The following is a 25,926-nucleotide window of genomic DNA, read 5'->3' as shown; positions in this document are numbered from 1 at the left end:
TTGAAACTTTCTTTTCTCAGGCTGCTGTTGGCACGGTCTTTGTGTTTTTTAACTTCTGTTATTTTTTTTTCTTTGAGACAGGATCTCGCTATGTTTCTTAGTCTGGTCTCAAACTCCTGGGATCAAGCAATCTTTCCACCTCAGCCTCCAAATAGCGAGGATTGCAGGTGCATGCCACTGCACCTGGCAGCCTCTGCTGCTTTGATTCTTAAAAATTTCCAGTTGTATTTTTGTACCTTGTTTTCCTAACATCTGGCCTTGGAAAACAATAGAAGAAAATTATATTGTCGGTATTGTCAATATAAAGTAAAACTTGTGCCAAAGTATACAGCCATTAAAGGTCACAGTGGATATCATCTTCACAGAATAGATGCTCAGTTTTATCAAAGATTGAGGACAGTGATGGAAGCTAGGAAGGATTCTTGGTCCTGTTTAACAGTATTTTAAGTATAACCTTGTGTAGGCACCATATTCCTTTTGCCTCTTCGGGATAGATTGGTTAATGAGCATGTAGGCATATACTTAGCAGAGTAGAACACATTTTTCTATTCACCAGAGGCAGTGAATTGTGAGCTATTTTTAAATTGAAGGCTTTGGGCCAGGTATGGCAGTACATGCCTGTAGTCCCAGCTATTTGGGAGACAGAGGCAGGAGGATTGCTTGAACCCAGAAGTTCAAGGCTACAGTAAGCTATACTCATGTAATTGCACTACTGCACTCCAGCTGAGTGACAGAGCAAGACTCGTCAATAAACAAACAAATAAATAAATAAGGCTTTTACTTGTAAATAAATGAATTACACCATACCAAAAAAAATCCTCTTTTGCTCCTTGGATGTATACTTTATTAAAATGGTGTACTTTTGACAAGTGAATATTGTTATTTTTTTCTTCTAGGTAAAACTATATAACTGTTGATGACTTAATTTTCAGAAATCAGTTGCCTCCGTTTAAGTTTTTATCGTCTTGAAACTTCTTAAAAAACAGATTTAAGAGGTGCAAATGCAGTTTTATTACATGGAACTGCATAGTGGTGAAGTCTGGACTGTTAGTGTACCTATCTCCTGAGTAGTGTTCTTCTGTTAGGTAGTATTTCATCCCTCACCCCTCATATTCCCGCCTTTTGGAATCTCCAGTGTCTGTTTTTCCACTCTGTATGTCCATGAGCACCCACTGGTTAGCTCCCACTTATAGGTAAGAACATGCAGTATTTGATTTTTCTGTATCTGAGTTGTTTCACTCAGGATAATGGCCTTCAGTTTCATCTGTGTGTATACACACACAAATATACATATGCACACCATATTTTTCTATCCAGTCATCTGTTGATGAGTACCTACATTGGTTTTATGACTTTGCTATCATGAATAGTGCTGTCATGAACATACAAGTGCAGGTGTCTTTTTTATATAATGATTTATTTTCTTTTGAGTAGATACCAGGTAATGAAATTGCTGGATCAAATGGTAATTCTATTTTTAGTTCTTTGCGAAATCTCCAGACTGCTTTCCACAGGGGCTGAAATAGTTGACATTCCTACCAACAGTGTATAAGCTTTTCTTTTTTCCACAACTTCCTCAGCATGTGTTGTTAGCCATTCTGATTGTTGTGAGATGTCATCTTGTTGTGATTTTGACTTTCATTTCTCTTATGATTAGTGATGTTGAGCGTTTTTCTTATGAAATTTGAGATTTGTGTTTCTTGCTCACTTTAGTGTTTACCTAAGTTTTCCTATTTATATAACCACATGCATACTGTAAAGGGTTTTGATATGCAAGTTTTGTATCTAAGTCCAACAAAATAGGAAGCTCTGCACATTTAAAAATGTGCATTTAAAATATTTTTTATTGTTTTGATAGTCATTACAAAGTAGTCAGTGCACATTCCTACAGGCTTTGTAAATTCATCTCAGCAATCCTTCATGCCTGAAGGTTTTCTCAGCCTCATTTATAATCACTACCACCACCCACTCTTAACCACTAGTATCCTACCTCCTGTCTAATCCTAAATTGAGAGAAACATAGTCATTTCCCCACAGGAATATACTGGGCTTTTATAAAATATCATTTTCCCATTAAAAACTATGTCTAAGAAAGAAAAATTGGGAGGGCATTATTTTAAACTTCTCAGTGACCATATGAGTATAGTCTTTTGTCTAGCATCATTATTTTTTTTTAATATGCCGAACCCGAAATAATGTCATTCCATGTCATACAGAGTGTGTTTTGCCTTTCAGTATGAATTTACCCGACTTCCGTGCTATCTAGAAGCTTTGGAATTTTCAAAATTCACTTATTCAGCCTCATGATATGCAAAGCATTGAGCTGGGCCCTATGAAGACATGGGCCTGGGGAAATGAGGAAAGGGATGAGCACCTTCTCGGTTAGACATAGTATGCTTGTTCGTGGAATTAATATTTGTATATAAATGAACTATATGTAGGTGCCAATGATACATAGTATAATAAAAAGTACTTGGGAAGTTCAGGTGAGAAAAGGGACACTTCTAGCATGAGAATCAGGGAAGGATGGTCCTTTGAGGACTTCAGGAGGTGGACAGAATTAAGGCAAAGATGTTAAGAACTAGCTTTTCAGTCAGAGGCAGAAGTGAAGAGTGAAAAAGTCAAGATCACAGCAAAGGAAGAGGTTTGGCTGGTGCCTACATTACAGCTGAGGTTTACCAGGACGTTGGATTAGAAAGTAAGCTTTGAATGTCAGGCTAAAGATTTTATTAAAGAAGCAGTGGAGAGTCAAGGGAGGGTTTTGAGTGATATATACAAATTGATATCTGAGGAGGAGTAACTTGGCACATTCTGTGAGGTGCAGGGGAGGTTGGCAGTGAAGAGAATAGTTAGGAGACAAAGGTGGGACTAGGATAAGGGATCCTAGTGAGGGACACTACAAAGATAGAGTCAGCTGATGAGGCAGCTGCCCGCATGAGAGTCAAAGGAGACAAAACAATCAAAGATGATGCTCCATTTCTCAGATGTCAATACCACTCACAGAAGAAGGGAAGATGGAGATTTCAAGAGCTTGATGTGGCAGTAAGGCAAACGGAGATGTGCCGGTTGCCATAGGAGAGTGCTGGTGGCCTTCCTCCTGCGCTAACATTCTTAAAATACTGATAAAGTGTTTTTAAAAATTACTAGTGCTTCTGTAATGTTTGATTTTTGAAGCACTGTTTCTTAGGAGGTCAAAAATGGAAGGTAGAGCTCTTTGCATGATACATATGTTGTCCCAAGAATATCTGTTTTCACAGAGAGCTTTCCTTGTTCTCTAAGATGACTTCACCATTGTAAGGTAAGAAGTGGAGTGATCTGCAATTTTTGACATGAAAAAATAAAGGAATGGGTCTAAGCAACTATTCAGGCTTCCCAGGCACAAAGCTATGAGATATATAAAGTATAAACCATCAGCGTTGTTGTAGTAGTAGTCAGCATGGTGGACAATAAGTATAATATTGCTTGGAGCAAAGCATATGGTAAAAATCATAAGAGTGAGGAGACTCGCCTTAACATACCAGAGCCATCTATGATCGTATGCATTAAGTGTCCAAATGATGGCCATGTAGCAATAGACAATAACCATAAATGGAATTAAGAATCCAAAGAATGCCAAGGAGATGAAGTAGTAAAGTTGGAAGGGAGATGAAGACTCGCACGTGTTGTGAACATCATGGCAGGTGGTGATACCTGGCTGGATGAGGTAATACTCCTGCTTCAGGATGAAAAATGGCAGCATGTATAAGAAAACTGTTGCCCACACCAACACACATGTTAGCAAGGCATAGTTGCGCTTAGGCAGCGCCCGGTAAATGAAGGGATGCACTATGGCCAGGTAGCGACTGATGCTGATGCAGGCCAGGAACAGAATGGAGCAGTACATGTTGCCGTAGAAGATGACTGTGGTAACTCGGCACATGGCTTCTCCAAACACCCAGTTGTTCCCACTGAGATGGTAAGCTATCTTAAAGGGCAGTGTGACACAAAAAAGAAAATCCGCAATGGCCAGGTTAGTGGAGAAGATGGTCATACAAATGGACCTGGTCCTGAAGAAGAGCATCCACAGGGCTAGGGCATTGACTGGCATGCCAACCACAAACACCAGGATATAGATGGCAGGGATCAGCTTGGTACTTAAGGGACTGCTCAGATACCCCATGGTAACATTATTCACATGGAGGCTCGAAACACTTTCTTCAGGGCACTTAATTTTTCCAGTTATGCCAGTTGTGGTGTCTTCTGTCCAGCCATCTATGACATAATGGGGAAATTCTTCAAAAGTATTTGCGGGATCTCCACGAAAGGTCTTAATATGTAAGGTTGGCTTTGCCAGGTTATTTGCGTCATTTTCCATGCCTGTAATGGAAAGGAAGTATTATATGATTGGTTGCCAAACCATATGTATGGTTCAAGAGAAAAGAAAACAAAATGTTTTATGTTATATAATTTCTATGGTTGTAGAATTTAGGATCAACTTTACCTTTCAAAATCATTCTAGATGAGGCAATCAACAATCATATACTTAATATAGATTATATACCCCATGCTATCCCCTGCAGGAATAAGAACTAGATGCCCACTCTTTGTATATAAGGTGTATATAAAGTGTTCATAATACTATTAGAAGAAATAAATAGTGTTGGAAAATGTTCTGTTGACTATAAACTGTGTATGCATGACAGTAGTTAACCGATTCAGCAAATGTCAAGGAGAAGATGAACTCGAGCAAAGATGAGCAAGGTTCATAAAGAGATGGAATTTTAATGGATGAACCAGATTCTGCTGTCAATGAGTGGGCAGAGGCATAACAGGGTCCTACATGGGATCTAGGAGTGCCAGGCACATTGATTCAGTAAAGTTGCATTGTATACTTCTGTGCCTTTGGCACAGAGTTTCAAATAAACTCCATTCCTATCTGTAAATAACTCTGACTAGTGGAGAAGGTGCATAAAAATGCCCTGTCTTATACCAATAAGGTGTCTCTGAGAGATGAATTTGAAGGAATAGGTTATAGCCAGATTCTTGAAGGGATTCTCTACTGTCCTAAGAAATCGTGTTCCTACTCATAGATACTGGAGTTGCACACACAGTTTTGAATAGAGGAATGACTACTGTAAACAGAAAAATGACCCCAAAGATTCCACCTACTAATCCCTGAAACCCATAGATGTGTTATTTACAAGGCAAAAGGTGCTTAGGAGATGTATTTTCATTAAGGATCTTAAAATGAGATTATCCTGAATGGTCTGGATGGGCCAGATGTAATTGTAGGAGTCCTTATAAGGGGGCCATGAGAGGGTCAAAGCCAGAGAGAAGATTTGAGGATTCTGTGCTGCTGGCTTTGAAGATGGAAGAAGAGGTCATACGCCAAGGAATGCAGGTAGCTTCTAGAAGCTGTAGAACAAGCACAGCCCTGCCAACATCTTTGATTTTAAGACTTCTGACCTCCAGAAGTATAAGGTAATAAATCTGTGCTGTTATAAACCACTCAATTTGCGATTGTTTGTTATAGCAGCAATAAGCAACTAATATAGCCTTGCTTATGTCTTCTTTTTAAGATGACTTTGGTGACAGTGTAGGGAACAGATTGAAAAGGTAACGAAGTTAGAGGCAAAGGGTCCTGATTTAGAGACTGCTGTAATCATTCACATGGTGAGTTACTGAACTAGAGCAGTGGTTGTGAAAGTTGACGGTGAACACATGAAACTGTGATGAGGGCTCAAAGGAACTTGGCTTCTGTAGGCTATAGGGAGGCAGTGAGGGAGAGGCAGAAGACAAAAGTGCCTTGGACGGGGAGGATGCCATTAACTGAGATGGGACAAGGGGACAGGATGAGGAGAAGCTAACATATCAGTTCTTGCTATTGCTGAGTTTAGTTGCTGGCAGAATGTTAGTATATAAAATGTCTAGCATCTGGAAAAGCTAAATGTGGACTCCAGAATTCCAGGAGCCCAAATTCAAGGTATTGATTATTGTAGTCGTCATGGAAGCTATAGTTCAATTTAGCAGGAGTGGTTGAGATGACCCAGGGAGAGGTAAGAGAAGAAATAATTCAAAGATAGACTTCAGTGGAAGTGCCAGATTTTAAGGGAAGAAGAAGCGAAGAAAGAAAAATCTGAAGACAAAATCACTTTGAGGGCCTAAGAAATTGGAAATGAATCTGTTAAAAGATGAAACATGTCACCTATGTGCTATAAGTATTTGACATTACTTGGCATGTCAATGTTAATAATCCTGATTCCTGAAAGGGCCATTTCTAAACAAAATAAACTTCAATGCTCCAACCTGTTTGTTATTACATAATGTTTTTCATAAAGTAATTTTTGACATATATAGAAAATAGATTCTCTCAGATTTCTAATGCTACCATTAAGCTGAACTTTTATGCTAAATATAAACCTTAAACTTACTGATTTAAAATGCCAGTACTCTGCCAGTTACAGCTTGTCCCACGACCTCTGAATTCCTGTGTTGAGAGTACTTGAGGTTAATGTTTAATAACTTGTTTCTCACTCAGAGTCAGTTTCTCTTCCTGCTTTAATCTCTAGAAGTTTGCTCCTAGGTAAAACTGGAGTCTCTCTTATAACCCTGAGATTGCACAAACAGGTTCACTGTGTGAAAGAGAGGAAGTGCAGCCTGACAGCTGTGGCGTGAGGTGACCAGGTGTCATTAAAGGAAAGATCGCTTAAAGGAAAGGGAAAAAAAACTATGGGACGTGGTGTTCTGTGCCTGTCTTTGAAAGCATGTCGTGTGTCTGCAGTTCAGCCACAGAAATCCTGTTCACTTTTGCCTTCTGGAAAAGTTCTTGCATGTGACATCACCCAAAGAGAAGTGCCTTCAAAGCAAGGCACAGAGCTAGAGAGTGGTGGCCAAACATGCTTGCAAGTTGTTTCCCTTCAGGATCTGATAAGAGAATTGTTGAAACCAAGTGTTTGTCCGTTTTCAAGATTCCTGTGATTGAGCAAGACATGGTATCTGCATACATGCTAAACAGAGTCTGTGCTTGTGAAGTTGACTTGATTCCACTTTTCTTGAGAATTCCAGGCCAGATTCTGCTTAAAAATGAGCCTTTTACTCCTCAGAGCCTGGTTTTCTTTAAGAATATACTCACTGTTAATTTTTATTTTTTTAAAAGTGTTTGAATTCTTTATACAGATTTCCATTGGATGTAATAATTCTGAAATTTTTTCAAACCTGAGAAAGGGCCATGGAGGGGACTGACCCAGAGGGATGGGCTTCAGCCGTCGATAGTGGGCTTCACATTTCTTCCCCCACCCATAGCAAAGAAAGCAAGTTCACTGCCCTTTCCTTTGTCTCCTTTAGAGGCCTTGCTTTTCCCTTCCAGTAAGCCCTGTTAGCATCGTGAAGGGCTCGCCTCCACAGGCCTCATTTCTCTAGCAGCTCTGCTGCTCAGCATTTGTCCATCCACTCCCAGAAGGAGCCTGACCTTGTCCTACTTATCAGTCCCGCATGTGCAGCTGTCTCTCCCGTGGTGTTTTCAGAGTTCTCTGCGGCAGCCTCCGGGAGTCCAACTACCCAGTTAAGCAACCTTCTTTTACAGAGGGTTGTTTTTGGCTTAACTTGTTCTTTTCCCTGCCTTGCTTGTCCCCCACCCCCTTCTTCCCTCCCTCACTGAGTGTGACCTAACAGTAGAAGGGGTGGACGTAGATCTATCCCAGACTCGCTTATTGGGGGCAAGCAGGCAGTTGCAAGCCAACTTTGTGATGGGGAAAATAGGAAGAACATTCACGGTTAACTGATAATATTTGGGAGGCTTATTTCTAAAATCTAAAAATCACAGGTGAGGGTGGAGCATTCCCAGGTACCACTCAAAAGAGGTATTTCATTTTGGAAACACTGATTGATTAGCATTGCTGGCTACTGAAAGCAGATTGCTCACTCTTTCTGGCAATATTCTTATTTCTCCCATTTATGTCTCGCCAGGAGGCTGTTTTTTTAATACCTTGAAAAAGTGCTATCTTTGCTAGATAAAATTTTTGCATACACAAAAACTTCTCACAGAGAAAATTGCTTCTTGACTTAATTATAGCTATCTAAGATCTTGAGTAGGCCACTGATTTTTAAATATCAGTAAAGAACACTTAGTTTTTGACAAGGTTTGAATAGAGATGAACAAACTATAGATATTCACTTCCAGATACTACTATTAATAACTAAAATCAAACTCTGCCTTTTGGGTTTGCAGTTTGTGTGAGACACAAAGAAAATTAAGCTCAGTTGACCCTTACTTAGTAACACAAACCAGTATCCCTGTCCTATCCTGTGAGAGAAGAGCTTACCGCTTTGACAAAATGTGGGCAGCAGAAGCAGTAGTCCAGCAGCCGCAAAGAGGAGGGCTTTCATGTTGATGGCCTGAATCCCGTTGATACAATGTTGTGAAATGTGTAGTGTCACGGAGTACAGGTTCCCCTCAGTTCCATGTCAGCAGCAAGTGGAAGCCTTGTTTTGTCTGTAGAAGTGCATCCTCCTGTGCCGTGCAGGCAGGAAGCTTACCCTGGTTCTCTGCAGGGAAAGGATGTGACCCACTAGTCGTCTCAGTATGAGTGACTCAGGCCGAGCCTCTGAGTATGTTACGTTATCCCTGAAAAAAGTCATTTAACTCTTACCTACCCCAACAATCTGTTCTGAAAAGGTACTATAATTCTTAGCCAGTGTACTTATGTGCACCTAAAGAATGGCAGAAAGTATACAGCCTTGTACAAAACTAAGCTTGAAACAGATGCTGAGCAGCAATTAGTTTTAAATCTGTCCCATATCTCATTTTTTACCCATTTAAAAAACACACTTCCAGAACATAATTTCTACTTAATAATGGAGCTGTCAGAAATTATCTTTTCCTTATCTTCCCAGCTATTTCAAATCTTAATTCTTAAGCATATTGCATAATTATAAATTAAGCTGATTATGGAAAACAAAGTTTTTTTAAGGACTTAAAATTGTTTGGGTTCTTGATTACTTTGAAAATTCTCTGTCAGTGTCACATTGTTCTGAGTTTGTCATCAGTGCCTGGTCAGAACTTGATTTTATGGTTGTTTCTTGAAGGGACTGGAAGTGGGGGTTTTTTTGTGGGTTTGGTTTGGTGTGTATGGGATTTTTTGTTGTTGTTGTTTTTGGTTTTTCTGGGGTTTGTTTTGGTTTTTTGTTGTTACACAATGTGTTTTAAGCTATTCAGTACTCTGTAGGGTCAGGGTCAGATAACTGGGGGACCTCCTGACCAACACATTTGATTTAACTAAAATCATAATACAGTATTGAAATACAGAGGACTCCCTTATTTCATAAGTGGTGGTGAGCAGGTCTACAGTAAGATTTTTTTTTTAATTGTGGTAAAACATACATAACATAAAATTTACCATTATTTAGGTAAACAGTTCAGCGGTGTTAAGTACATTCATATTGTTATACATCATATAAGTTTTTATGAGTTATATTCTGGAAAATATTTAATGTACAGTTTTAAAAAGAAAGCTATATCATCATAGATTTTCTTATAACTGACAAAATGTAAGAAGCCAGAGACCCTAATAACCTGCTGCCTGTAAAATGCAGCAAGAATCAGGAAATGCAAATTTCACACGAGCTTTGAAGGTTGAGGGGTAACCTAGGAAGGAATTGATATGTTGAAACTTTTCACATCTTGATTAAATTTCACCAGACCAAAATTTTTACAATCAAACATCAGTGTTTAATACTTCAACTACTTAATATGTAGTTACATAAGTATTGCAGAAATAATTTTAAAGCCCACAAAGTTCTAAGAAGTTATTTTTTGTGTAATTAAAACTTTTCTGTGTATCATCTAAATGCAGGAATTTGTGATTTTGCACATGGCCTAGTTTCTGGTCATGTAATCCATTTGTAACTCTTAAGTTGAACCTGGTTGTTTAGCTGAAGTGGAGGCAAGGTCATCCATAAATACAGTATTATGTCCAAACTTCTGGTGAACAGTTAAAAAGACTTTATTACATCCATAGGATTCAGTTTTTACTTTTGATTTTGTGTTTAACTCTAGCAGCCTTTAGGTTAGATGTGTTGTAATTTAAACTGTTGACTTAAATGCATTTGATTTACAAAGTCTCTAGTTTGGCTAATAAGACTGACAGTTTCAGCTTTGAAGTGGGGTTGCAGTTGCCTTCTCATCTGGGTAAAAGTCTGGGTGGTGCATTTTCTACAGTGATAAGTTACGAAGAAAGGTAAAGATCCTTCCAAAAAACTGAGACAGGTATAAATGAATCTTACGGAGCTCAGTTACCTGGGGAGTATTGGTTCTCTCAGGGCTTGGAAATAGAGAAAAAATAGTTCCTGCTTCCCTCTCTTTATTCCTCCTCTAGTAGTCCCCTTTTTGTCTTGCTTGCTGTTTGAATCTCCCCGTCTATTTTCGAAAGAAGTAGAAAATCTTCCTGACAGCCGGTGGTTTCCTTGTGGCTTGCCATGCAGCTGGAGATGATTGAGGAAGCAGGCACTAAGCCTTTTCCAGAGGCCTCTCTTAGCCCATCCAGATGCTACAGGATGAAACAACAGATATTTTATCTCATTTTCAGAGCCCTTCCACATGCATTATCTCATATTAGTCTCTGAGGAAAATAGGCTTAGAAGCTTGCAAGAGAGTTGGTGGATGGTACTTCTTCCTGCCCCAGCCATCTTAACTGATGAAGTGAATTCTCCATGGCACCAGTGCGGAGTCCTTACCTCTCATTCATCGTAGTCTTGACTTGGGATTTAGAACACAACATTTATCGTATACGTGGGTAAAATGTTCCTGTGTTTTAATTGGAATGTCACATCTTTCTTGAAAATATTTCTACTGATAACAAAATTTACTTGCAATCCTGGGCAAGTGTTTCTAAAATGCAGTTGCTATCTGAAAGTCCCATTTCATATATGCCAGAACTTCATTTGTAGCAGGATCATCAGCATCAACCCAAAGGTAAAGTAATAAAGGTAATTCAGTACATTTTCATTGCTGTTATCACTCCCTTTCTGAAGTTATCCTTAACTACTTAGTCTTTTCTCCTCTGCAACTCAACCCTCCTGCCTTAGGTTAGTCCTTTCTTGCCTATTTTGAGATCATATATCTACAGCTGATATTGTCCTGATCACATTGCATTATAATTATTTCTTGACACATCTGTCTCTTACACTAGACTGCTTGCTCCTGACGAGCAGTCACCATGTTTTCCTTTGTTATTATATTTGTCTGATAAATGTCAGGTATCACTGTGTTTTCCTCAAATTTAAAATATCCCATGGTACTCTGGAGCATCTTGGCACAGTTTGAGAACCATACTTGTTGCGTGGCTTTGAGGGAGAGAGTATTTGACTAGGTTAGCCAGGGCAGACTTTTTTGGAGTAGGTAGCATTTGAGTTGAGGCCTGAATGATATGAAAAAACCAGCAGCCATATAGCAAGGGTAGAATGTTGTGGTCTGAAGGAGGCTGGTGTGAAGTTCTGGAAGAGGGAAAGGGAAGCGGAGGAATATGAGGTGAGGCACAGGTGGTACTTAGGGGCACACGATTGAAGTCCCACTGCCTATGAGAAGAGGACAACTTGGGAGAGTTTAAGCAGAGGACCGGTGTACTGAGATGTCCGTTTGAAGAGATCATCGTCTGGATTTCCGTAGAGGACCACTGTGGTAGAGAGCATGCTTAGAGGCAGGAGAAGCCAGCAGGAGACCAATGCAGCTGTCCAGGTGGGAGGAGGTGGTAGGCTGGGATAAAGGGTAGCAAGGAAGAAGGGAGAAGCAGTTAGATGGGGTCTGTCTCAGTAGCTTGTATTGTATTTGGTAGTAGCTGATTAAGAATTTATAGAAATTATAATGAAATGGCTTCTGAAAGCAGTTATTAATTCGGTTTCCTCATCATTCACTCTTCTTTGTTTTATTTTGTGCCATTGTTCCCAGAACCCTGACAGTGCTTCTAAAGTTCTCTGGCTGGATGAGATACAGCAGGCTGTTGATGAAGCCAACATGGACAAGGACACAGCAAAGCAATGTAAGCCCTCGCCTGTTTTTGCTCTTGAAACTTGCCTTGCTTGTATCTGGGCCTGTGCCTGAAGTCGTAGAACTTTTGGACTGTCTTACCAAGCTTTTGTTCTTGGATGCCTACTTATCCTAAAGTTCGTTGCCCTATTTTCAGTGATTAGACACTATCTTTAACAAAATTAGACACTGTTGCTGAACAAAAATCCAGAAAGTAAAAAATGCTTCTTAAACTCTCAACTTTGATAATGGAATCAAATCCTTTTTTCTCTTAATCCTTAGAAAACTAGCACACTTCTGCTTAATGAATGCCTTTTTCTCCTTTCCATGCCCTTCATTGTTATTAGTCAGGGTTTTTCCAGAGAAACTGAGCCACTAGAAGACCTATGTAGTTGGCTAATGGTGCTCCTAGAAGTGAAATAGACTGATATTCTACTAAATTCTAACTTAATATACAAGTGGACAAGTTCTAGGTCAAGTAAACAGAACTCCAACTTGAATCATAAAAAACAAAGAGCCACAATCCTGCAATCAATTTCCAGACTGGAGCCAATTTACAAAACCAGAATCCCTCCAGTAAAGGGGAGGCCAGTCCCCTTGAGGAAGTACTCTGCTACACTACCAAAAATCTTTGCTGTACTCTTTCTCTCAGCTTTTCTCCAGAGGGACCTGGAGAGGGTATTAACAGGGTGACCATGCATGGAGAAAAGGACTGACTCAGACTTTGGGAAGATTACTGAGCACTGCCTCTGCACTGATGCTCATTCCAGGAGACCAAAACATCACTGTGGTCCACCAGTCAGAGGAGGGAACTTATGGAGGTCAAGTATCACTGGAGTTTTAGCTCAGGTCCATTGCACAGTGGGTCTGCAAACCCATCCTGTGGTTCTGGAGCAGGAGTTGGAATAGGCATAATCAGCAACTAGCAGAATCCCTGCATTGATTCAAATGACATTTTCTGTTTTATTTCAGTCCTCTATTTTTAAAGGAGGAATAGTATGAAAATTCACATGACAATCTGAAATGGCTTCTAAATTGATATACTCTCTCCATATATGAATTCCCTATATAAACTAAAATATGATTTACGAAGGTATAGCTCATTAACCTGCCAATTCATGGCATGATTAGAGTCTGTTTCGTGAACGGGCTCGATGACTCAGACTGTAATCCCAGCACTTTGGGAGGCCGAGGCAAGTGGATTGCCTGAACCTGCGGGTTCGAGACCAGCCCAGGCAACTTGGCGAGACCTCATCTCTACAATAAATCGAAAATTAGCCAGGCATGGCAGCGCACGTCTGTAGTTTTGGCTACTTGGAAGCCTGAGGTGGAAGGATCTCTGGAGCCTAGCAATTCGTCACTGGGGTGGCTGTGAGTGTGCCCCTGCACTCCAGCCTCGGTGACAGAGTGAGACTCCAACTCAAAAAAAAAAAAATCTGTTTTGTTGTATCAAGCCATGGACTGCTCTAAGATGCCTTAGTCTTTCTCTACAGATGTGCTTTTAAACTTTGGAAGCATCTGTCAGAAACATCTGGCTTTTATTTCTGTAGCTTCGAAAAATATGTGTATCTCTCTAGTCTGAACATTTATACCCTTAGGGACTTTGAAGTCTTTCCTTTCTGTACTCCACTCCTTACAAAAAAATAATAATAAGGTTTAGGTGCCTACATAAGAGATAATAATCTAAACATAAAATTGAAGGTAGCCATAGCCTGAAGAGATGCTTTTAAGAAATTAGATTGTAGCCAGACTCGGTGGCTCAGCCTATAATCCTGTGCCTTGGGAGGCTGAGGTGAGTGGATTGCCTGAGCCCGCGGGTTCGAGACCTGCCTGGGAAACTTGGTGAGACCTCTTCTCTACAATAAATCAAAAAAATTAGCCAGGTGTGGTAGCGCGCGCCTGTAGTTCCAGCTACTTGGAAGGCTGAGGTGGAAGGATCGCCGGAGCCCCAGCAGGTCGAGGCTGTGGTGGCCGGGAGCGGCCACTGCACTCCAGTCTGGGTGACAGAGTGAGACTCCAACTCAAAAAAAAAAAAAAAAGAAATTAGATTGTAATGTAGATATTTAAATGACCTAAAATGGTCATGATGTTCCTCTTAGAGATCAAACAATTAGGGTTTTTAAAAATTTTCATGTAGTTGTTGTTCTTACATTTGGCCTTCAAATGTTAAGTTGATTCTGTTTTTCACATAGAGACTCATGGTTCTATTGACTAAAAAGTAAGAGGTTTTTCCAAATGTGTGATTTTGTGTGTGTTTTATGTTTGCACATCTAAAATTCTCCCTTATCCCTCTGTTCTGGCCCTCAGAAGAGTTAATATACTTTCTTCTACAACATAGAACAACAAAATAGATTTTCCGAAGTTAAAACCCTCTATATTCTGACACTGAGATGAGAATTTTCCATTTTCAACAGGAATCTAATCTTATGTTTTAAAAGCATTCTCTGGCCAGTTGCAGTGGTTCATGCTTGTAATCCTAATATTTTGAGAGGCCAGAGTGGGAGGACTGCTTGAGTTCAGGTGTTTGAGACCAGCCTGGGCAACATAACAAGAACTTATCCCTACAAAACATAAAAAATTAAGCCAGACATGGTAGCATGTATCACTGTAGTCCCAGCTACTCAGGAGGCTGAGCATGAAGGATTGCTTGAGCCCAGGAGGTTGAGGCTGCGATGAACCATGATTGTGCCACTGCACTCCAGCCTGGGGGTGACAGAGTAAGGCCCCTACTCAAAACAAGACAAAACAAAAAAAGTGTTCTTCATTCTCTGCATGAAGATTTGAAACAGATTGTAGTCACATGCTGTAAGCATTAAACACACTCTCAGATAATCTGATAAAAGATGTGTTGACCCATGTATTTTACCACAAGCAAGATTGAAAAGGGCAGAGTACTCAAGTCTCCTTCATTTTGGCCCAGAGTTCACTTTCGCTAGAGTCTCACTTAAAGTAAGTTTGCCTCTGCTTTTGCCTCCCTAGAGCAGTGTTTTTTAGCCTTCTTTTTTTCATTATTGCACTCTCCTTCTTTCCAGACATTTTTTTCTAATTACTCCTTACCATGAAATGTTCGTGCTACATATATACTGTATGACTGCTTGTGTACCATATGTAGGCCTGTGCTGTATAAAAAGATTTTTGGGGCTATTGCCAGACCATCACCGCCATTGCCTTGCTAATCTATGGTGTGGCCACATGCTCTTTGAGCTACGGCCAGGCCATGTTTTCTTAAGCTTTGGCCCCCTTCCCTACCTTGGGGAGGTGACTCTCCTCTTTCTTTCTCTCTTTCTACTTGACTTTCTAAATAAACTATATTTTCTTTAAAAAAAAAAAAAAAAAAAGATATTTTGACTCCCTTCCTTACAAGGGCCAATTTTTGCCTATTTAGGGTTATATCGTCTCCACTGAGAATACACATCTCAAAAGAAACTCTGCTGGTATATGACTTAAGATGTAAAGTGAACGTTTTTTGGATCTCTTGGGAGATTTATGGGAGGTTTGTTAAATTGTTCCCTAGCAGAAACATGTGTGATTTTCTGGAGATCATTTATCTGACACCTTGAACTATCTGGAATTTAACCACAACCCACAGATTAAGCAAAAAGAAAGTAAGCAAAGTAGATGTCTCAAAGCCTGATTTGAAGCTGCTCTAGTTTATTCCCTGGGGACCCCACAGCTGACCACTTGCAGCCTGTTGATTCTTTTCTTAGGCATAGCTCTCATATCTTCAGTTCTTTTTCTTCTAGCTCAGAGCACATCAGAAACCACAAATCACAAGGTGGGAAAGTATGTGGGCTGCCACAGGCAGGCACACAGATGTAAGTAAAAAGTGAAAACTGGCAGTGAAGAGGGAAAAACTAAAAAGCACAGGGGTTAGATACCATCAGTACAGAAGCAAATACGCCCAAACACCTCTGTGGTCCTTGAGAGCATCACCCACTGTATTATAGCACAGCACAAATTTAATGACAAGGAGGACTCTTCTGGCAGCTCTCAGCAAACATTAGGCACCTACTATGTACCAGAGACTGTGGGTAAACTAAGGAGCTAGACAGCAACTGCTCTATTAGAGTTTTCTGTAAGGCATGTTTTAGAGAGTTCCAGGTAAGAGTTTTCTCTAAGGCATGTTTTAGAAAGTCATATGTAAGGGAGGGAGTCAAAATATCTTTTTTTTTTTTTTTTTGAGTTGGAATCTCACTCTGTCGCTCAGACTGGAGTGCAGTGGCCGCTCCTGGCCACCACAACCTCGACCTGCTGGGCTCCAGCCATCCTTCCGCCTCAGCCTTCCAAGTAACCGGAATTACAGGCATGCGCTACCACACCCGGCTGATTTTTTGACTTATTGTAGAGATGAGGTCTTGCTGCCCAGGTGGGTCTCGTACCCACAGGCTTAGGCAATCCACTCACCTCAGCCTCCCAAAGGCACAGAATTACAGGCTGAGCCACTGAGCCCGGCTCTTTTTTTTTTTTTTAATATTCTATTAAGAAGAGAGTAAGGGCTGGGCACAGTGGCTCACGCCTGTAATCCCAGCACTTTGGGAGGCCGAAGTGAGAGGATTGCCTAAGCCCATGGGTTCGAGATCAGCCTGGGCAACATGGTGAGACCTCTTCTCTACAATAAATCAAAAAATTATCCAGGCCTGGTAGTTCACACCTGTAGTTCTGGCTACTTGGAAGGCTGAGGCAGAAGGAACACCAGAGCCCATCAGGTCCATGCTGGGGTGGCCATGAGCATGCCTCTGCACTTCAGCCTGGGTGACAGTGAGACTACAACACCCGCCCCAAAAAAGAAGAGAGTAAGTAGGTAAAGTCATGAGCGTCATTTATTTCCTGCTCTGGAAATTGACCTGTGACCCTGCTCCTTGCACTTCAGTACTCAATGGGATTAATACATGCAGGAAATGTGTGCTTTCTGCAATATCCTCTTTAACAGGAAGTCACATTTGATTGGCTTAGTTAGATGAGGCTATCACATGTCATTCATGTGACAGTGCTTTGTCATTGACTTGTTCCTTCCACATTTCTCAGACCATAAACTTCTCAAATGCCAGGACTCCATTTTCCTCATCCTACAAAGCTTTCTTGGGGAAGAGAAAAGGGGGATGGTTCACCCATTTCCTGTTACCCTGTATGAGCACAGAAACATACCACTCTACCTTTTGTTCAGCAACCATCGAAGCGACCATCTGGTCTCTGTGTGTTCCTCCCGATTTGCATGACTTAGACTCCAGACTGTTTCAAGTCAAGCTATTTTTCTTGTTCCCTCAGCCCTTTAGTGCTTATGTACATGTGAACGTGATTTGATAACAGTATGTAATGTAACACTGTGTGGTAGAGTATAATGTGTGTGTAAGAAAAAATACTCATCACTTTTCTCTTTTCATCAAAACCTTTTTACATCTAGGAGCTATCTTAACCTGGCTTCTTCTGTTTTTTTGTTCTATATTTCTAACTCAGTGCACTTACAGGTTGTGAAAAACACTGGTTCCATTGGTTAATCGAGAACATTCTTACCTGGAACTAAAGTGGCTAATAAAGAATTCACTAACTTAACTGCCCTTAGGCAACCAAGAGTTTAATATGATTCTGTTCGTGGGGAAATGTAGAAATTTTCAACAGGATAAAATGCTTGTTGGTCTAAATTAGTTCAAAATTAAGTTTCTGGATACCATTGCACATACCGACTAGCTGTGCCTTTAAGAAACACTTGTTTAGGTTATTTTTGACACTCTTGCTAAGTATAATAGCACAATATAAGAGAATACACAGATTTCCATGAGCAAAAAGCATTTTGATCATCCTAAAATAAATAAATGTCTTTGTAGAGCTGGTTCTTAAATACATATTAATGACCAAGGTCAGAGCTGCATATCTACTGTTGGTGTACGCTCACCCCATCTCATAGACTACGATGGCAAGCACAACCTAGTGCTTAATACTACACAAGAGTCACAAGGACATATCGTGGCTTTTATAAACTAAAGGGTTGAATTATATATTTGCATGCCTTTCGAGTAAGTAGATGATAACCATTAATGATAAATTTTTTTTTATTATCCAGGGGTTACACTAGTTGTTGATGTTAATCAATGCTTGGAAAGAAAAAAGTCAAGTGATGCTTTATCTGTATTGAAGTCTTCTACTCACAATGCAAATAACATAATCCCTGAATGTGCTGACAGGTACTACGATGCCCTTGTAAAGGCAAAAGAACTCAAATCTGAAAGAGGTAAGTGTTTTGTTACTTAGCACAAACTAAATATTTAAAATATTATGGTTTCTGTGGTACTGTATTTTATTAATTTTAGGACAAGTATTGTATTTCTGAATTTTTTTTTCTCTGGCAAAGAAAATATTTTAGATTTTTTTTTTTTTTTTTTGGAAAGCTGTGATGAATCAGTGACAATACATGGGTGGCATCACAGAATTGAGAAAATATTGTCTTTGAGGAGACTTTGCCTTCTATGAGTCATGCTTATTGATACATTTTTCCAGTGGTATAAACAGGTTTTTACACTAATATTTCTCTCACTTAATCACTTGTTGAACAAATGATACATAATTATACAATATTAAGTAGTAGTAAAGAATAATTTTGAATATATGGAATAAAATACAGTGAACTGTTCTGCAAAGGGTCAATTGGCAGACCTTGTGGCAAATAGTTATACCTGCTCAATTCAATGCAGACCATAGACTGTTAGCTCTGGAAAGTGTCTTTGAGATCGTGCAGCTTAATTCTCATTTTTTCAGATTTGGAAACTCACATTGGTAAGATTTCAGATAGAGAAAATGATAGATCTGAGGACAATTAATTTTTAATCAGATTCCTTTAGTTTTAGTTTTTGTTTTGAGCACTTACTCTGTCCTAGTGTCAGGGATCAAGGTGTCTCTCAACTTCTAGACCTGTCTTTATTTATACCATGTTGCAAGTCATTTATATAATACTATTCATCTTTAAGAAATACTACAGTATGAAATTCTACAGTATACCTTACAAGTAGAACTTAGAGGGGGAAACAATTTTTTTAATTTAATTGAAAGTCTCTCTAGTAGTACCCTATGTAAAGTTAGTTACTTTTAGGTTTGATATATTTCCAACTTGAAGATTTTGCCCTCCAATTCAGCAAATTTTCTGTTAACATTATTAAAGTGACCACTCTCTCTTACTTAGCATCTGATCCCCTTTGAGCCCTTCTCTGCTCCATTCAGATCTCTTCATAAGGAATTACTGTAGTGTCCCCTTTCTTATCCTTAGTTGGAAAAGAATTACATGACTTTATTATTAATGCAGATGTTGAGCTCCTAGACAAGTCATCAAAATGTCAAATCCATTCTAGCCCAAACTTAGTTTATCTTCTGCCTCCTAAACTTCCCTACTCCTCTTCCCAGGTACCATGTTTTGGTGAGCAGTCAAAATATCCCTTGGTATCCAATTTATTCTTCTGGAAAACGCTGGGAATTTTGTAGGCTGATACTCTGAGTCTGTAGATCAATTTGAGGAGTCTTGCTATCACAACAGTGTTATCCTCTGATCCATGTACATGGTGGAATGTCTTTCCTTTTAATTCAGTCTTTTAAATTTTTTTTCTTTATTTCAATAGCTTTTGGGGGGTTCAAAGAGTTTTTGGTTACGTGGTTGCATTGTATATTGGTGAAGAAGTCTGAACTTTAAGTGTACCCAACACTCCCACCTGTGCATATTGTACTTGCTAGGAGATTTTTCATCCCTCTGCCTCTTCCCTCCCTCCCCCTTCCGAGTCTCCAATGTCATTATACCATTCTCTATGCCTTGGCAGATCCTAAGTTTATCTCCCACTTATAAGAGAACGTGCAGTGTTGGGTTTTTTGTTCCTGTGTTAGTTCACTTCGGATGATTTTCTCCAATTCCATCCAAGTTGCTGCAAAAGATATTATTTCAGTCTTTTTGATGGCTGAATAGTATTCCACATTTTCATTATCCACTGATCAGTTGATTGGCATTTAGGTTAATTCCACATCTTTGTCATTGTGAACTGTGCTGTGATAAACATGTGGGTGCAGGTGTCTTTGTTATTATAACAAGCTCTGTTCCCTTAGGTAGCTACCTAGTAGTGGGATTACTGGATCAAATGGTAGATCTACATTTAGTTCTTTGAGAAATTTGTGTAGCAATTTCCATAAAGGTTGTACTAATTTACACTCCCACCAACAGCGTATAGGCATTCCCTATTCACTGCATACAAACGAGCATCTATTTTTTATTTTTATTTTTTTAATGATGGTCATTCTGAAGGGTATCAGGTGGTATCTCATTGTGGTTTAATTTGCATTTCCTAATAGAATTTTTTAGCATGCTGTGTTGGCCATTTGCATATCTTTTTTTTTTTTTTTTGAGAGATGTCTGTTTATGTCACTTACCTACTTTTTAATGGGTCGTTTGCTTTTTTCTTGCTGATTTGTTTGATATCTTTGTAGATTCTGGGTATTAGTCCTTTTTCAGATGCATAGTTTACAAATAACTTCTCCCATTCTCCCAGTCTGTAGGTTGTCTATTTCCTCTATTGGTTATTTCTTTTGCTGTATAGGAACTTTTAGTTTAGTTAAGTCCCACTTATTTTTGCCATTGTTGCATTTGCTTTTGGAGTTTTAGCCACAAATTTATTGCATAGGCTAATGTTCAGAAGAATTTTTCCTAGGGTTTCTTCTAATATTTTTATGGTTTCAGGTCTGATATTTAAGTATGTAATCTATCTTGAGTTCTAATTTTTGTATATGGTGAGAGATAGGCATCAGTTTTATTTTTCTGCATGTAGCTATTCAGTTTTCCCAGCACCAGTGTATGTTTTCGTCTGCTTTGTCAAAAATAATTTTGTGGTAGGTATTTGGGTTTATTTCTAGATTCTCTATTCTAGTTCATTGATCCATACATCTGCTCTTACCAGTACTGTGCTATTTTGGTTTAATTTGCATTTCCCTGATGATGAGTAATGTTGAGAATTTTTTAGCATGTTGTGTTGGCCATTTACCTATCTTTTTTTGAGATAATATAAAGCCTTGTAGGATAATATAAAGTCAGATAATGTGATGCCTCCAGCTTTGTTCTTTTTGCTGAGGATTGCTTTAGCTATTCTGGCTCTTTTTTGGTTCTGTATGAATTTTAGGATTTTTTTTCCTAATTCTGTGAAAGGTGACATTGGTAGTTTGACATGGTTTGCATTAAATCTGTAGATTACTTTTGGTAATATGGTCGTTTTAACAATGTTGATTCTTCTAATCTGTGAAGATGGTATGTGTAGCCATCTGTGACCTCTACAATTTCTTTCATCAGTATTTTGTAGCTTTCTTTGTAGAGGTCTTTTACCTCCTTGGTTAACTAGGTATTTTAGCTTGTTGACTGCTAATGTAAATGGAATTGAGCTCTTGGTTTGATTCTCAACTTGGTCGCTATTGGTATATAGCAATTCCACTGATTTGTGTGTGTTGATTTTATATCCTGAAACTTTACTGAATTCATTTATCAAGTTCAGGAGTCTTTTGGAGGAGTCTTTAGGGTTCTCTATGTATAAGATCATATATCTTCAGCTTACAGAGGTAATTCAATTTCTTGTCTTCCAATTTAGATACTCTGTATTTTTTTCTGTTGCCTGATTGCTCTGACTAGGGCTTTCAGTACTATGTGGAATGGGAGTGGTGAAAGTGAACATCCTTGCCTTGTCCAGTTCTGAGGAGGAATGCATTCAACTTTTCTCCATTCAGGATGGCATTGAAAGTGGTTTTGTTGTTTGTGACTTTTATTATTTTGAGGAATACTCCCTCTATGCCTATTTTACTGAGCGTTTTGTTATGAAGCAATGTTGATTTTTTTTAAATTTAATTAATTTATTTATTATAAAGATGTGGGGTACAATTCAGGGTTAGGTATATAAACACTAATCATGCAGGTACCCTTGTTGATGAGGTATGCCCCTCCCTCCCCTAGCAGTTTCCCTCAACTGCCAATCCCACCCCTCCTCCCCTGACAGTTTTCCACTACTGCCAATCACTTTCTTATAGCGTTATAATACGTCACAATGTTGATTTTTATCAAACACATTTTCTGCATCTATTGAAATGATCATATGATTTTCATTTTTAATTCTATTTATGTGGTGGATCATATTTAGTGACTTGCATATATTGAACCATCCTTGCATCCTTGGAATAAAGCCCATTTGATCATGGTGGATTACTTTTTTTATGTTCTGTTGAAATTGGTTTGCTGATATTTTGTTGAGGATTTTTACATCTATGTTCATCAGGGATATTGGTCTACAGTTGCCTTTTTTTGCTATGTCTTTTCCTGGCTTTGGTATCAGAGTGATATTGACTTCATAGAATGAGTTGGGAGAATTCCCTCCTCTTTGGCCTGTGGAATAGCTTCAGTAAAATTTATGCCAGTTCTTCTTTGAAAGTCTGGTAGAATTTGGCTGTGAGTTCATCAGATCCTGGACTTTTTTTATTGTTGTTGGTAGACTTTTAGTTACTGTTTCCTTCTCAGTGCTCATTATTAGTCTGTTCAGAGTTTCTGTTTCTTCCTGATTGAAGATTGGAGAGTTGTATGTTTCCAAGAATTTATCCATTTTCTCTAGATTGTTTAGTTTGCGTAGAGATGTTGATAATAATCTCAGAAAATCTTTTGTATGTCTGCTGTATCAGTTGTAATGTCTCCATTATCATTTCTGATTGAGCTAGTTTGAATCTTCTCCATTTCTTAATCTAGCTAGTGGTCTATTAATTTTATTTGTCTTTTCAAAGAACCAACTTTTTGTTTTATTGATCCTCTGTAATTTTTTTATTTCAATTTCATTTAGTTCTGCTGTGCTCTTCATTATTTCTTTTCTTCTGCTAGCTTTGGGTTTGGTTTGTTCATGTTTTTCTAGTTCCTTGAGGTGTGATGTTAGCTTGTTGATATGCAGTCTTTCAGTCTTACTAATGTAGACCTTATGCACTATAAACTTTCCTCTGACTATAGCTTTGGCTGTGTCTCAGAGGTTTTGATAACTTGCTTCATTGTAGTCATTCATTTTGAGAAATTTTTAAATTTCCATCTTGACTTCATTGTTGACCCAAGGATCATTCAGGAACAGATTGTTTAACTTTTATGTTTTTGTTTGGTTTCTCAAGCTCTTCTTGAAGTTAATTTTTAGTTTTATTCCACTGTGGTCTGAGAAGATGCTTGATATTGTTTTGATTTTTTAAAATTTATTGAGACTTGATTTGTGACCTATCATATGGTCTCTCTCGGAGAATGTTCTATGTGCTGATAAGAATAAGGTATATTCTGTAGTTATGGGGTAGAGTGTTCTGTAGATGTCTGTTAGTTCTATTTGTTCTAGGATCCTGTTTAATTTCAATGTTTATTTTTTTATTTTCTGCCTTGATGATCTGTCTCGTGCTGTCAGTGGTGTGTTGGGAGGTTTACCACTATTATTGTATTGGTATCTCTTTTTTTAGTCTAGTAGAATTTGTTTGATAAAGCTGGGGGATCTGGTGTTAGATGCATATATATTTTAAATTGTTATGTCTTGTCGAGTGATCCCTTTATCATATATAATAAGTAGTCTCCTTTGTATGATGGTGTTCACATCTACCTGGGACATATATCACTTGTTTGCTTTTCTTTATCTTTGGCTATTTTTTACTCTTATCTTGCCCACGAAAGATATGAGACACAGAGCTAACATTAAGCATTTGTCTCTCTTCTTTTTCTGTGGCTTAGCAGGGATCTGCCATTGAATACGTTGAATTTGTTCATGTTAATGGGTCATTTCTAATGCATTTAACTTAGACCATCTGAATGTTTGGTGAAACACCTATTTATTAGATTATTTTCTATATTGAAGAAACTATACTAATTCCTATTAAGTTCACTGTTTCTCTGTAAAAATTTAACAATTTTTTTTCTTTAGTGTCTGATGAAGGTTCATGGCTCAAATTCAACCTCCAGGAGAAATATGACTATTATTACAACATTGATTCAGAAGAGAGCTGCTGGGTCACACCTGAATCATGCTTGCATAAAGAATCATGGCTCACAGGAGAAGAAATTGAGGTAGGAGGTTGGTGTTTGATGGATAACTATACTGAATGAAGATAAATGTGATTGGTTTTCTATTTTTGAATCATGGAAGTAATGAGAGGAGCAAATCAATTTATTTGAAAGCAGGATATGGAAAAACGTCTTCATGAACTGAAGTTTAATGTGGCTGAATTGTTACTCACTTTTAGAATTTTTTCCATATTGGCATAACAAAACCAACTAAAGCAGGGGGAAGAAAACTTGCAGTTTATTTAGGATAGTAGATTATCCTAAGAAATCAATCTTCCAGTTTTCCCTGACACTGGTTTAATTTGTGATAATTCCTTGATTATCAGTATTCAAAATGTATCATCTTCCTCCCACCCCCCCACAAGCCTGCAACTTAAAATGTTATTTTTTCTACAAAGTGCTGGATATAGCATTTCTGCCGCACATGATCCCAGCCATCTCCAGGATGGCTTCAGAAGCATAGGCTAGAGTTGGGCAAAGAACGTGATAGGTAAACATTAAATACTTGCTTCTTCTAAGATAGTAATCTTGCATGTTTTCATTGCTTAACTTATTTCCTAGAGCGCTGAATATACCTGTATACAAATGTAAGTAGAAACAACACAATTGAGTGTATTTTATACTTGACTTTTGATTAACTGAAATTAGCCATATATTGTACTAAGAGTTGAAACATGATACCATGAGTCCGAATTTTTATTTAACCACTGAAGTTTGCTTTTAACTAATCATTGATCCATATTTGAAGACTTTCCTCTACCAGACTTTAGTTATCAAAAGCAATTTATCCCGCCTTCCATCTCTTTTTAACCAAACTGTATAGATAGTGCCTATTCAAATTCTTATTAGGAGCAAAGATAAATGATTTAGTGAACTTAGGCTGCATCATTATTGGCTGTTAGGACATTTAATATGTTAAATACAGGAAGAAGAAACCCATTTAGAAAAGCCTGTATTGGAAACTCTTGTTCTAATGCCTTAAGTCTCAGGGCACCTACTGATTTCCTGTGTGCCTTGTCCATTTGAGTCCTAATTTCCTCTCAAATATTCAGCAGTTTTTATAGGTAGAGGAGGCAAGAGCTAAGTATTTATTTTTAAAAAGATAACAACTTAAGCAAAGCTATGAGGAAAAGTAGGGCCAAAGAGCTCCTTACAATTTCAGGTCTAGATCATTTAATTTTATTTGCTTTTCAGTTCTCCTTTCCTATGTAGAGGAATGAGAGGAGCACTTTAACAATAGAGCAACCTCTCTGTGATTATGCCTTCATTAGATCTGAATATCTATGTTCTTGCAACATGGAAATAAAGAACTAGATGGTTGGTTGAAATGTCCCAAAACAAGGGAATACTTAGCTATAAACAAGTAGGAGGTAGAAATTTCCAGAATGGCCTTCTTGATGAGATTCTTCTTTGTTTTATTTGAGGTTGGTGGAAGAGCCATTAGAAATAGGAGGGAGTAAAGACAGGAATGTGAAATTAGAATCAACTTTGTAATGAGATATCTGAAATGAGTTATGGCCAAAAGTAATCTTTCTAACTGTTGTGTCCACAGATACACAGAGAATGTGCAGGGCAAAAAAGGTCTTCCGAAACAATAAACATAACCAAGTGCCCCTCATGTGTATAGAGTTTCACTATCCAACCAACTTTCACATCACTATGATGTGGAATAGAGCAAATATTCTCATTTTACATTTTTCTAGATGGGAAAATTGAGACACAGGGTAGGTGAAAGCAACCTGTATTCTGCAATTTGAACAGATTTCATTAATAAAGGAAGTGTTCTCAATTTCTAGTCTAGTTTCATTTCCACTTGTTGCATTGTTTTTGACATAGCCACCAGCATCTCTGAGTGGTTATA

The 25,926-nt window shown here is 38.5% G+C and overlaps 2 protein-coding genes across 4 annotated transcripts in view; one reads left to right on the top strand and one right to left on the bottom strand.

Moving 5' to 3' along the window:
* Nucleotides 1-25,926, top strand: part of LOC103268749 (ras GTPase-activating-like protein IQGAP2) — a 114,757-nt gene that overhangs the window by 9,803 nt on the left and 79,028 nt on the right. For all 3 annotated transcript variants that reach the window (XM_008066361.1, XM_008066353.1, XM_008066349.2), the window contains exons 3-5: nt 11,921-12,011; nt 18,057-18,224; nt 23,926-24,068. In XM_008066361.1, the coding sequence (XP_008064552.1) occupies nt 11,921-12,011; nt 18,057-18,224; nt 23,926-24,068 (402 nt within the window). The remainder of the gene's footprint in view (nt 1-11,920; nt 12,012-18,056; nt 18,225-23,925; nt 24,069-25,926) is intronic.
* On the bottom strand, nt 2,923-8,452 carry F2RL2 (coagulation factor II thrombin receptor like 2). Its single transcript, XM_008066340.1, has 2 exons — nt 8,301-8,452; nt 2,923-4,356 (listed from the first exon to the last, which is right to left on the bottom strand). The coding sequence occupies exons 1-2, from the start codon at nt 8,362-8,364 to the stop codon at nt 3,275-3,277; spliced, it is 1,146 nt and encodes a 381-aa protein (XP_008064531.1). The 5' UTR covers nt 8,365-8,452; the 3' UTR covers nt 2,923-3,274.

Source organism: Carlito syrichta, unplaced genomic scaffold (assembly GCF_000164805.1).
Source record: "Carlito syrichta isolate Samal-C Ts95f unplaced genomic scaffold, Tarsius_syrichta-2.0.1 Scaffold104879, whole genome shotgun sequence".
NCBI classification, from domain to species: domain Eukaryota; kingdom Metazoa; phylum Chordata; class Mammalia; order Primates; family Tarsiidae; genus Carlito; species Carlito syrichta.
This window is presented reverse-complemented; position numbering and strand designations above follow the sequence as displayed.

Bases quoted from the DNA above. Each gene is read 5' to 3' on its own strand.
- F2RL2 (XM_008066340.1), bottom strand. From the start codon at position 8,364: ATGAAAGCCCTCCTCTTTGCGGCTGCTGGACTACTGCTTCTGCTGCCC. The intron at 4,357-8,300 runs GTAAGCTCTTCT...TTTCCATTACAG, and splicing joins GCCCACATTTTGTCAAAGCG to GCATGGAAAATGACGCAAAT.